This window comes from Brachyistius frenatus, unplaced genomic scaffold (genome assembly GCF_029030835.1).
Source record: "Brachyistius frenatus isolate BFR_SWC_R1_liver_20210118 unplaced genomic scaffold, ASM2903083v1 Contig_9, whole genome shotgun sequence".
Classification (NCBI taxonomy): Eukaryota; Metazoa; Chordata; class Actinopteri; family Embiotocidae; genus Brachyistius; species Brachyistius frenatus.
Window position 1 is genome coordinate 5,494,196 of NW_027210608.1, and position 14,284 is coordinate 5,508,479.

The following is a 14,284-nucleotide window of genomic DNA, read 5'->3' on the forward strand; positions in this document are numbered from 1 at the left end:
ATTCCGTTAACACGCGACAGTGCTGCCAAGGGCACACAGAGATGATACTGGCAGTGGCAGACTGCCACACACTCTCCCTTCTCACCCTTCAAATCTTTACCACCTAAACTCAACTGTGAAAACAAGAGCAACACCTATATACTTAATTTTGGAGTTAAATACTGTAGTGGTTTATAGAAACTGAGTGTGTGATTTTTTTTGTTTTTTTTTTTTTTTGTTCAGCTTCATAAGCTATGTACACATGACTAACAAATACCAGGCAGTGAGTGTCCCCATGCCTTAAACAACTGGTGCAGTGAAGCAGACTGTCGGATCACTCTGAACTTTAATTTGGGAAATTGTCCACTTTTTGCATTAAGAGCTGCTGCAGGCATCAGCCTCTCAAACTTTGTAGTGTGTGTAAAGCCGCCTCCATCCACAGGGTTTGCATTGACCATTCATGGTTAATTGTGGGAGAGTAGTGGGTGGAATATGAATCTCATCTTGTTCGGTTGATTGTGACATAGTCTTATAAATGAGGCCCCTGGGCTGACGATTAACATAACACTGGACTGACCTTGGGCATTTTACATTAGCGCTGAAAGAGTGCGTAAACCTTTAGATTGCTAAACACACTCAACGATACCGGGGTCCATTTCTCAAGGACGATTAGGGAGCAGGAGGTGTCATCTGAGAGTGAGGCGCCCTTTGCTTTGCCTTGAGCAGGGAGCAGGAAGCCTCCTCCACACTGCCCCTCCTCCTCCTCCTCCAGGGCAGGCCAACCATGGCAACGATGGAGCCCCCGAGGGGAGGAGCAGAGAGGAGCAGCATCATAATCCTACTACTGCTGCTGCTGCAAGTCCACTAGCAAGGCAAAAGGGGTGAGAGAGGGGAAAGAAGGGCTACTGAGACTAGCAATTGACTTATTTCGGCATTCACGGCTCCCCCTCTTCCTGTGATTCTGTATACTCAATAGCAGAAGGGATATCTCTCCCCTCCCCCCTTACATCTCTCTCTCTCCCCCACCAAGCAGAGCCACATGTACTATTAATAGTATCTTTGAGACATGCATACACACACACAACATGAGGTACATAAATTAACATTTAGCAAACACAGCACAGTGGTCCACAGGCAATTTAACCAGAAGGTTGTTTGTAGGACACATCGTCACAACTTAATATGTTGTAACTGCTGGATTATGTCTCACCAAAGATAAAATGTTGCTCTAATGAGTCAAGATGTCCTGAAACCTGATCCCCCTTTTCTCTTGCTGGTACTCTGATACAGTACTACATTGATATTGATGTCCAATTAACTGACATTTGACAGTTTTGTTTGAATATTAAGCAAAGTTGCATTAATTTGACCAAGCTGTATGAATTCATTTACACTAACTAGGTGAGACATACTGACCAACTTGGCAATAATATAATATATATGTGTATATATTAATTACAAGGCAAGGCAGGTCTCAAATCATAACATTGTAGCACTTTACAACACATTATATGCTATGTGCCTGTAACTGTCCTCGTAGAGAATAGTGGGCCTTCTGAGCATGTGGTTGAGCTAAATGCTTTGAACCACTCTTTAAAAGGATATGCAATTTTCAACACCTTTTTTGTCTAAATTAAATTGGCACACATTTGTGTTACTTTGCAGTACAATAAGTAGAACTTCGCTGTTTTAGAAACGTGCTTATTTTGAAAATTCTACTTCGCTTTTAGGTGTACAGTATCTCTGTACTTCAAAAATCCAGTAAGAACTATTGTGCACAATTACTTCAAATGATACTCCACTCAAAATCTATGTGTATGAGTATGAAACACTCACCACTCTGAAATATGTCTGTAAAAGATTTGTAGCATAGAAAACAACTGCGTTGTGCCTGAATTCTTTGTGGGACACAGTGAATTCCAGAAGGGAAATGTTTTCATGCTGGAAAAAAAAAAAATGGAAGAAATATCCACAAAAATCTCTCAAACCACTTCCAGCATTCCGCATTTACTTTCAGGAAGGTTGATGAAAAGAGGTTTGATGCAGAAGCTGTGTACTTAGCCATATTTTGGTGTAACAATCAGCAATGATGCAGGATCCAATGGAGAAGTCTTTACAGACATTTTGAATGCTTCTTTTTTCCAGCACGAAAACTTACCATCAAAGTTAGTTGTGACATGAATGAAGCAAACCAGCTGCAGTTCTTTGTTAAAGTAATAGCGCAAAATTTTGGGAAATGTGCTCATTTGCTTTCTTGTTGAGGATCAAATGAGAGGATGCAATATATAAAGTTACAGCCAGCTGCCTCGCAGTTTGGCTGTGCATAAAGACTAGCAGGGAAATACCTAGCCTGCAGGAAATCACTGCTTCTAGCCAAGAAATAGTCTGGCACATTAAACCACATTAATACGGCCAGCGTTTTTTTAATGGATTTCACAAACATGTTAATTGGTGAACTTCAGAGGCACTAGTTTTTACCTGTGGACAGAGTCAGGGTAACTGTTTCTGCTTTTCAGCCTTTGTCTCTAGTCTTCATGCTAAGATAAGCTAACCAGCTGCTGGCTGTAGCATTCAGTGGTGGCACGTGAGAGTGGGGTCAACGTTTCCCAAAACATTGAACTATTCCTTTAATATGAAAAAAAAAATGTCAGTATAGATTTGAATGCAGTATCACTTAAAGCACACGTCGAAAGTACATATTAAAAAAGATCTCCAGTAGGATCGCATTAAATTCCACATTAAAATTGAATTTACTTAAAAATCCAAATTAGTAGTAGTAATTCAAAAACTTTGTAATGGAAATGAAAAACTGCATATTTTGTATATCCATAAATATTTACTGATTTTAGGTATACTAATATAGAGTGATTCACATTCACAGATTAAAATAGAGGGTCAAAGCAAGACAATTTAGCATGTGTCCCGAGCTACAAACTATACATTCATATCAAAGGGCTATAGTGCATAGCCTGTAATATGCATGTAATAACTTCGATAGTACATGTATATGCAAAGAACATTTACTCCTCAGTAATGACAGAATATGTTTAGTGAGGATCTGAATCGTGTGACTAAAAGTAGGAGAGTAAGTAACATGTAAATGAGACAAAAAAAACAGCTGCTATCGTTTGGAACCTTTATAAGAATGGATATTGCAAAGAAAATCAAATAAAGTGAACTCGCACTAAATTTGTCAGTCCAATCTGATGAGCCAGTGAAAACCAGACTCCTCTAAACTTCTCAGAGAGCTTCATTATGACTAACAACATTCCACATCTCCATGTGCTCCAGTGGGCAGAGCGCTGAAGCATGCACAGATTAGAAGCGTCCAGTTGAAATTCAGTTTGTTTGAATGTTTGTGTGCATAGAGCAGAGGGTTAAAGGATATAATGTCATTACTGATTCACAGTCACACACTTAACGGCTGAGAAGGCACAAGGTAACACATTGCACAGGCAGGCCCAGAGAGGGTTGTTGTGTTGAAGTGAAATCTCTGTCTCCTCTTAACGGAAAATGAGACACTCAAGGCCCCCGCGTGGTCGTTTCCTTTATTGGATTACCACACACAAATTTGAAAGCAGAAAATGTTTGCTTTTATCAGGAAGGAGTTGACAGCAGAAATCACTGTTTTACACCTTAACGGATCCCTCCTTGTGTCTTCTTACAGTCCCATTTACGCTGTGCCCAGAGTGAGAAAGCCAAATCAAATCAAAAGCACCATTACTTCAAAGCACCACTAGGTTTCCACTGCGTTTAGCAGGCAGGGCTTTGAAGTAAATAAAACAATCCACGCAACGCAAGAGACACAACATAATGTTAAAGGAGTAAGTATCACAAATAAACCTAGGAGTAGGAGATGGGGTGAAATTAGGATACAGAGAAGAAGATAATGATCAGAATATTGTAAAAAGGACACGTGAGACAGTAAGAACAAAGATTTGGTAAGGGAGGAAAGAGGGAAATGTAGACAGAGACCAAGTCAAGTTCCTGGGTTTGTGGTCATTTACAACAAAATGCTCAAGGGGTTTTGGGAGAGACGATATTTAGTGAATTCAGTGGAAGAGAGCATAAATAGTTACCAAACAAATTTAATATTAATGAAATCAAAACAAAAGGCAACCACTGGCATAAGAGATTTAGACAATTAGAACATGTTTTCTGTTAAAAAGCAACTTAAAATATGAATATGAATAAATAATGTGGTTAGTGTTTGTTTTTATTTTTGCCTGGCCAGTGGTGAGGGTGGGCTGTTGAGAGGTTTTAACGGGTTGGAGTGGTTAGGAGAGGGGGATTTGTAGTTCGTTCACCATCTAGGTACTACGGGACATAGACCACTCACTCTGTAGCACCGAAATGGTGGCCTGGGCACGGATCCAGGTGATGGCTGGGTTTTGTCGGAGGTCATTGCGCCTGGGGTCGTTGCTTGCCCGACACTCATAGGTCCCAGAGTCCTCCAGTGTGAGGCGCGTGATGCCAAGCACACTGACTCCATTGGTGCCGTAGGCTGTGTTGATGGATACCCGGCGCTTGCGGGCTCCGTCCCACAGCTGCTTGAAGGACTCGGCTCGGTTGACCTCAGCATACCACCACTGGATCTCTGGAGTGGGGTTACCGACCACCTCGCAGTACAGCTCAAAGGTGTCCCCCGTTAGCTTAGTCTCAGACAGTGGCGACTTCACAAACCCAGCTGGAGAGGAAAAGTGTACCAGGATGGCGGGGAAGGAAAGGGTAGAAGAGGGTTAGAGCAGTAGGAAGGCATGGAAAGGTTAAGGGATAGAGAAGGAAATTAAATAAGATCAGAGCAGAGACAAACAAAAGAGAGGATGATTAAAGGCAAATCAAAAAGAAGCAAGCCTCAAATCATTGATATGTGGAAAAAGGAAACATTAATGATTGTTTAGATCCAGTTTGTTCAACATCAGGGCTCCCTGGCCGACTTAAGGCCACCTGTCAGGAAAAGTCATGGTCAACCAGTCCCAAATCCATGCCAGTAAGTAGGGCTGGTTATCTCGCGTATTTTCTTTTCGTCTCATTCTGTCTCTCGTGTATGAAGATGAGTGCAACAAGATGTTTGAAATGTACCCATCTCGTGCTTATTTTGAGCAAACAGAGAAAACATTAGTTACAGTACATTAAATGCAGTACATGTACACAAGCAAATACATTATATAATGAAGGGAAACCTTTGGACCATTTGCACCGAGCTTAATCAGTTACAGCTGGTTTTGTATAGGTTTGTTTAGTCATGTAGGCGAACAATCATCAAACCCACAGGAGTCTTCCCTAAATTAGCTTCCCTGGTTAGGTCTAGCCACACAAAACACTCGGCTAGGGAAAGATAATGGCTTGGGTTAAAATGATCGCATGAACCCTGTTGTGTGTTAAAGTTACAATTTTCTTAAAGCTATGCAACCTTTGTTGTCATGGCAACAGTAAATGCGGTTTAAAAAAAAAAAAAAAAAAAAACTGTCTCGACTCGAGATTGGAAACGGGAAGCAAACAGTAGAAAAACTCACATTACATAGACATCATTTGAATTTCAGCACTTGTCCAGAGCCCAAGATTGTGTTTATTTATGTGATCACTAAAGATTCCTTAACTTTAAAACATACCTGTGAATTGTAATAAACCGCTTTTACAAAAGACCTATGACGTTATTCTTTTGGAGGACGACAATCATCACTGTGAATAAAAAAAAAAAAGGGCATCAATCTTGTGAACGTGTTTCTGTAAATATCATTAATTGAAATGAGTAAAAGCTGGTTTTTTTGTTTTTTTTACTAGATACGGTACATGTACACAAGTATATACGTTACACAATGAAGGGGAACTGTCTGAGCATTCATACTGCTGTTTAATCATTCACATGTTTTATTTTGTTTAGTCAAGGAGGCCAGCAAGCACTGAACCCTTTCCTCCACTTAGTGTGTCGCAACAGTTCATTGCACCACTCCTGCTTGAACACACTGACATGAAAACATCTTGTGCTATACATTTGTCAATGCTTAATAAGAACACTGCATGAAATCCTTCAAAATCTGTGGCTTAGAGATGTTTCCCTTGAACTTAAAACCCTATCAGAGGAATACATATCACTTGAAATTAAACTCTCTTATGTTAAAAGGTCCCTATGAAGAAATATCTCATGGCATCCAATATAATCTTTTAAAACAAATTCCACAGCTTGTTTAGAAGGAAAAAAAAAAAAATCCTGCTGTCTTTGCATGTCCAGTCTACAATTGGTGGGATAACCTTGTAGTTTGAAGCACTGAAAGTATAGATGTTTTGTTCCTTTTTCAGAGAAAAAGTTATTCTTTTTATTATCAAACTTATATTATTATTAATTATATGAGGTTATTACCTCCAGGTTTTTTAGACCAATATCCCATCAATAAAATCTTGAAATGTGGACCATGAGCCGGGGAAGAAAAAAAATGATATTTTCCTACTCCTACAAATTTTGAATCAATCTTCACCATATGCGGTAAATACAATACTGTATCTGAGCTTTTCCTTTTCCTATAGTCATCAATCCATTTTCTCTGCTCACTTATCCTGTTCAGGATCGCAGGGTTTCTGGAGTTTATCCCAGCACACGTTGGGTTAGAGGGGAGGTACAGCCTGGACATGTCGCCAGTCTGTCACAGGGCTAACACATAGAGACGGACACACACATTCACACCCACTTTCACACCTACAGGCAATTTAGAGGGACCGGTTCACATAACATGCATGTCAATTGACTGTGGGAGGAAACTGGATAGGCAGAGGGAAACCCTTGCAGACACAGATCATACTCATGGCCTTCTCGCTGCACAGTTCACCTATAATCTGTAGCAAGATTCTTATGGGTGATATTAATGTTAAATAAGACCGTTTTTTGTTGTTGTTGTTTTTTTTCAAAACAATGTTCACATCAGTTTTAAAAGTCTGCATTTACTGTATATAGTCATTACACAAATATTCTACCTGTACAATACTTAATAAGTTTAGAACAAAAAGTTGTAATACTTGTGCCAATTCTCAGTTATTGTTCCCATAGCTTAGAATATACACAGAAATTGCCACAGAAATGTAACTATATGTATGTGCTATAATCCTTTTTTTTTTTTTATCCATATCGGATCTTCCTGCTTAATGTCAGAAATTAGGTCAGACAGCTTATATTTTGGATTAGCTGGACTTTAAGAGCAGATTTTCAAAACTGACTTTTAGTCAGAGATAGTTCAAGTTCAACTAGTTTCTCCATAAACACGGAATGAACATGTTTAGTTTCTTATTTTAATGTTAAACATGACTATGCAACTGTCCTCAATACAACACACTACTGGCATTAACTCTCCCCATATTTTTCTCACTGTACTTTACTCCCCTTATCTGAAATAAGAAACGGCTTCGATTCTGACTTTCATAATAAAATCCATAATCCATTCACCGGATCCATAAGCATTATTACCACAACTGGGCAGTAATGATGTGTCTGTGCCTGATTCATACCCTCGTTCCACATCGGTAGTTAGCCCAACAACACACTGCCAGCCTTAATGAACCTCATCTAATGACAAATCACCTGGGCCACAGACACTGTTCTCTGCCGGCCTTGCAGCCTGTCAGCTGTAAACCACGTGCTGAAATAAATCAGAAAAGTACACTGCCTTAACTCTGCCCTCGATTGTTGTACATGGAAAGGGAACAACGTGCCTGTGGTCTCTTGAGAGTTAAGCTGTGTGTTGTGTCTAAATACAACAGCTTACAGGCCCACCTAGATCTGTCTGCCCTGCTCAAACTAATGTATGATTAGCACATGAACAGATAAGCTTGTAGAAGCCTCAGGAAGAAGTGCAACTACAGTATCCAGCTTATCCCCACAATGAAGCCACTTACATTTTATTGAAATTATTCCAAATGTAGCTGCCATTAGAACATATATACAGTCCTTCTCCATAATGCTACAATGCATGGTTTGTGCAAAGCTTGGGAATATTAATTGTGGACTCAAACAGGCTGTCAAAGTGCAGGTAAAATATTTCGCTTATGTGTCTGCGGATATTAGGTGCTTACAACTTGTGTTTCTATGTGCAATGCCTCGAGATATGCAGAGTAATTAGCATTTATTTCTTTTCTCTTGAAACATCTGGGCCCATCAAGCTCACCACATAATCCCAGAGGGTGAATCCAAGCCTGTCCGCCTACACAGTTAAAGCAATATTTCAGTATGACAGAACATTTACTATGGCACTCTTTACTCTGATTACAACAGTAAATCGGCATGACACATGGCACATATAACTAGTGTCATCCATGCATAAGAGCTCATTTTCACAGAATAGTAGCTACTTACAAAGGGTAATGAATGTCCTCCAAGGTGATAACAAATTAAATCAGAAAAAGGAGCAGATTACTTCATTTATATTCAGACTCAGGGAGACTCTGTGGAGAAATATGCACAGAACAAACTACAGACAACACCAGGCCATTGAGCAGGCTGATTTCTGTGTTGTTTAAACAAGGAGCTTACACTGGCAGTACACAAAGCAGCCAGCCGGTTCTCATTTATTTCAAAGTCATGTTGGGAGACAAGAAGTGACAGAGAATTGTGCTGTGGATGGTGGACAGATCTCAGCGACTTGATGATAGAGGAGAATCACGCTTAGTCTGTCTTGAAGATGGACGCAGTCCACTGAACAGCAGATGTGTTGACTTTAGTTATAATCAGTTTTTTTCTAAACAAATGCAGAAAAGTTAGATTTCCTGCAGGACATTTTTGCAAAGCTGTTTACACTCACTTCAGTGTGATGTATGTATTTTTTTGAGTAGGCACACAGAGCCTATGGTGATTTAAGTGTATATTTCTGCCTGACCAACAGCCCAAACATATATATGTATATGTATTACATTTTCGATAGGGTAAAACTTAGAATAGCTGGAATCGCACACGTTGGTGCTTTATGCATGACTTTCAAAACAGTTTCTGATTGACGTTATGTCAATCTCATAAGGAATTATTGACTAACTGCATTGTGAAGCGGATGTCAATAATTCATTTAATTAATTTGAGGCATTTTACAAAAATGCTACATTGTACTGCATGAGGTCTGAGGCTGTAAGCCTGTTGTAATTCCTCAGTAGGCACAGTATTGGTAGCAAGACTGGGTGCAAGAGACTTTGTGAACTTGCAACGCATAATAAAGTCACTGTCCTTGTTGGAGCACAATTATACGTGTGCACATAAAAACAGGAGATATCACACTATCACAGGGGGACAAAGGAAATAGTCAAACTTAAAACACTTAAGTAGGTCTAGCAAGAAGTAGACTTGTCTATCGGGGGAAATCCTGAATGGTGATGGCACTGGTGCTCATCTTCTGCTTGCTGATCGCAACCGAAGGCTCTGCTTGTGTTTCAGTCACTCGAAAGCTGTGCAGAGCCGGCCGAAATGTATATCAGGCCTCTGCCCACTGTTTACTCCTGTAGAATCTACATTTTAAGTATCACATACTGTACTTTCTGTCTGTGGGTTTTAAAGGTACAGTAGCTCTGAAAACATAAGGCATGCAGTGCATTGTCATATGCTTAGTTGCTGAAGGTGGCTAAGTGCTAATGCTAGTAAAGCTACCATGCAGGTTTTATCTCTCTCATTCAACCCTTACCAATGACTCATATGGTGGTTGTGTATGGTAACATTACATGCTGTACATGCTAAAACATAATGTTTGAATTGATACAAATAAATACAAAATACTGTTAACCAAGCAGATGTGCTTTTGAAAGGGCTTTATGAGGCTCAGTGTCAAAGTAAATCAGAGGGAGTTACATCACTAAATGCAGTATCCTCAAAAGAAAATTGTGGATATTTGAAATAAAGGAGTGCTTCGTTGCTCAAATAGATATGAGTTTCTCTAGCTTTTACTTCGCAATAAGGCTCAAATGTAGAAATGTAATAATACTGGCTATGATTGTTTGAAATCTAACCATGGAGGTTATCGCAACATTTGTATGAATGGATGGTTTAACAAATTATTCAAACACAATCTAATGAAGCCATATCTGACTTACACGCTTAACTCCCTTTACCACCATTTGACATGCGCACAAATAATGAATACAACAAAAAAAAAGTGTTGTTTTCTGTGACAAACTGTCTGAAGCTGCGCTGAAGTCGCAGTCATTGCAACCTCGCATGCTTTCCTCTTGTAGGTAGAGAAGAGAACTCCCCTGGGGACTGGCAACAAGCCACACACCACCACCATGCAGCCTGCGAGTGAGTCAGCTGCCTGCCTACAACCTGGATCCCCGTCCACAGTCCCACAACACAGACAGAGAAAGCAGAGGGTAGGAAACCCCCCCGGGGCCAATGAACTGGTTATGTGCTAACCAGTGTATGTTTGCGTGTGGATGTGTGTGTGTGTGTGTGTGTGTGTGTGTGTGTGTGTGTGTGTGTGTGTGTGTGTGTGTGTGTGTGTGTGTGTGTGTGTGTGTGTGTGTGTGTGTGTGTGTTCGAGGTTGAGGATGTGGGTGAATCTTGGTCGCACTCGTATGCTGTGTAAGGTCATTTGGGGTCCATTGTAGTTGTAGTAGTAGCTCTGTTTGTATGTAATTATCTTTCACTCACTGTTGATAACTATCACAGTGGTAAACAACAATTTAAACTAGTTTAATAGCATAGTTTTTGTTGAATTTGTTCTGACTAAATTGAGCAATTGGGGTTTTAACATTTTGTACAGATTTGAATGGATTTTAAAGGCCATTCATATCCACATTGGTGTTTTCTGTTGTTCTAGATGGGTTAGAGATTATTTAGATTGAAATTATGCAGAGCTATCCTGGGTGTGTTTCAAGGTCACCGGTCTCCAAATACAGAAAACAATCCTAAAGGTGCAACATGCCCTACCCTCACAGATGCCGCAAAACAAGTAAGCTGAGTCAGAGACATGGCAGTCAACTACGGAGCATTTCTTTGAATTCTGCAATATTTAATATCACGATTTCATATCGCTGGAAAATCAAACGCAGAACTAAAATTATATTTCTGTACACTAAAATACCTCACACTAAGGAAGAAATTGATTCGTAAATTGCTTAAAAACGTTATTATCCATAGCCCAAATTTCAAGTTTCTGCAAGTCAGTATTTGTATATGCTACAATAAATTTAAAACAAATCAATGGACAGTGTGTTACTGCTAAATGGTCATTAGTAATAGTTTTTGTTTAAAGGCTAATACATGAAAACTGCCGAGTATACATCCGAGAAGCCTATTTTTTGTCGGCTCAATATAATGTAGTTATATCAGTATTTGCATAATCATACAGGGAAAATGTATAAGCATGTAATATAATGTTTACTACTCCTTTAATATTGAGTAGTATTGAATATTGAATATTAACAGTATTTTGGTGAAATGGTAGCTACTGTGCTAATTAGCTTCTATTGAGCTCGTAGCCGAGCAGAGTTCAGAGGAAAATGCTCTGATAACTGCCGATTTTTGTATGCGTGTCCATCTAGCTCCGATAAGGAACTATAATATATGTAACTCTGTATTTTACATGTCGGGGTGATGGTGAACATGGACCAGAGGATATCTAGTCCTCCCGATTAATGAGGGTTGTTGTTGTTGTACTCCGGTGTAACGTTACAATCACCGACCCGCTGGGTTACATGTACCGGTACCGGTCCGGATAAACGAGCCCGACTACACGTGCAGGAGGCTGCAGAGAGCAGGCGGAGGTGGAGGTGGAGGTGGAGGGACATCAGTGGAAGAGAAAGACTTTCGGCTCGACCTGAGCAGGTTCAAGGTTTGAATTGATGTGACGTAATGAATTAACATGTGATGTGATGCAGCGTTGTTCATGTTGCAGTCGTTACAGAACTAAATCAACTCCTCCGCTCTTATTATCTCCACTATTGTAATACAGGTGTGTTAGAAGTAGTTGGAGACTCACTGTCTGCTGTCTCTGGTGTCCAGTTTTACTCCTGTGTTACAGATCAGGGGGACAAGCTGGATTTGATTGCATCTGTATGTTTCACTCATTGGACAAATAAATTATAATTAGGGCCCGAGCACCGAGCATCGGAGCGAAAGCCCTATTGTTTTTCGTAAAAATGTTCTTATTCTTAGTCGTTCTTACGTAAAGTGATTTGCCTTTTTGGAGGCTTTATCATATTCAAAAACTCATGAAAGTGGATACACATATGTCTCCTGGCGAAAAATTTAGTATTCTAGTGGAGTCGCGAGTGGGCGTGGCCAAATGGCTCGAGAGCCCCGCCCTGGAGACCCCTGTGTGGTAATATTCGCGCATAGTCATAGCGCCCCCTGATGGCCACTGGAAATGACACTTTTCATACTTTCACATGCTACGTCGAGCTGGTTGATCACATGAACCTAAAGTTGGGTCAGAATAGCCTAAACATGTGGTTGATGATATAGTTAGAAAATCATCCGACTTTGTCCAAGGGCGTCGCCGTTGCGATGCGGCAAATTCTGATGTTTCGGCGTGACACAGGAAGTTGCTGTTTAACGTTAAAAGATAGTTAAAACCTCATGAAACGTGGCACATACATCCGGCGCGGTGAGATGATACATCTGATATGTGTTTTGTGAGTGGGCGTGGCCAAACAGCTTGCACGCCCCCACAGTCTCAGAGCAGAGAAGACTGCTGATTTTCTCACGATTTCAAAGCCTAATTTAACATACTTGTCTGTGTTTTTTTTTTTCATTCAAATTTGGATGGGTAGTTAACAACCCATACTTCTGTGGTGTGATTAACTTAAAACTAATTTTCATTTCTACTTTACAGCATCTTTAAGAACTGCAAAAACGCTTGGAAAACATTGCAGGTGTGATATGTAATGTGCAGCTAAATTGTGTCATAATGCTGTGATGATGTACATGAGGGAGTTTTAAACATACTGATCCCCCACTGACTTTAGCACATCACTGGCAGCCACGTGATGAAATATTGCTGTTTGCTAAGCTGAGTTTTCAGAAAAAGGAGGCGTTGGGCTCACCATTTCTGTTTTACTGGTTGAGTCTGTCATTCAGATCACAGACGATCACAGGCAACAGTTTAATGAGATTTAAATCCCAATAACCCATGTGCAGGATAGAAATGCTCTAATCCAATCCTGTAATCACAACCAATGTACACTTCCTATTTCTTTTTCAAAGGCCAGAACAGGGGAATTCAAATGATTTGATGTAAAACCTGAGCAGCACAGAGATATATATGTCATGAAACACTGATTCGCATCAACCAAATTGTAATGGTAATCCACAGAGGTTTGTGGGTTTTGTATATAAAGGGCACAGGAAACAGGAAAGGGTGGGCACAGGTACGGGAAGAGCACACAGTTCTCACTTAAATGTAATGGTAATCCATTGTTCCAGTTTTCCTTTTACCATTACTTCACAGGTAGGTTTAAGTTCTTACGCAGACCATGAAATGAGTACCAGACTTTTTCCGTTTGATTGCAGTTTATTACGGCCCGAGCACCAATCATGCGAAAGCCCTATTGTTCTTTAAGGAATTATTTTTTCTTTTCGGTCCTTGTTCTTACAAATGAATTGCCTTTTTGGAGGCTTTATCATATTCAAAAACTCATGAAAATTGGTACACACATGCTTCCCGGCAATTTTTTTTTTATTTTTGTGGAGTCGCGAGTGGGCGTGGCCAAATGGCTCGCTAGCACCCCCTACACAGATGCCCCGGTGGCTACATTTACGTAAATGCATGAACATTGGTGGACATGTGTATCACACCCAGACGTACAATTTTTTTACATTGCACCATTGCATCAACTCAACAGGAAGTCTGCCATTTTGAATTTAGTCACCATTTTTGGCGATTCGCACATGTTGTACTTTAATGAACTCAGTTCCCTCTTAACATATTTGGGATTAAAAGTTATCAAAATAATTTGTTTTCATCGATGTGTGTGCACGTGGCGTGGCGGCCATTTTGAGCGTCTCGCCGTGAAATTACAAGTTGCTGTAAATCTTATGTACATGGACCGACCGTCTCCAAACATTACAGGTATGATAACAATCCAGCCCTGAAGACACCTGTATGGCAACTGGAAATGACACTTTTCATACTTTCATACACTCTAGCTGGTTAATCACATGAACCTAAAGTTGGGTCAGAATAGCCTAAACGTGATTGATGATATCTTGCCGTGACACAGGAAGTTGATGGTTAAGGTTAAATGATGCTTGAAACCTCATGAAATGTGGCACATACATCCGGCGTGGTGAGACGATACATCTGATATGTGTTTTGTAAGTAGGCGCGGCCAAACGGCTCGC

At 40.2% G+C, this 14,284-nt stretch overlaps 1 protein-coding gene across 3 annotated transcripts in view; it reads right to left on the reverse strand.

The window, feature by feature from the left end:
* nptnb (neuroplastin b) overlaps nt 1–14,284 on the reverse strand; it is a 32,344-nt gene that overhangs the window by 12,806 nt on the left and 5,254 nt on the right. For 2 of the 3 annotated variants that reach the window (XM_069690475.1, XM_069690474.1), the window contains exon 2: nt 4,319–4,666. The exons of the other annotated variant lie outside the window; for it this stretch is intronic. In XM_069690475.1, coding sequence (XP_069546576.1) covers nt 4,319–4,666 — 348 coding nt within the window. The remainder of the gene's footprint in view (nt 1–4,318; nt 4,667–14,284) is intronic. 3 annotated transcript variants of the gene reach the window in all.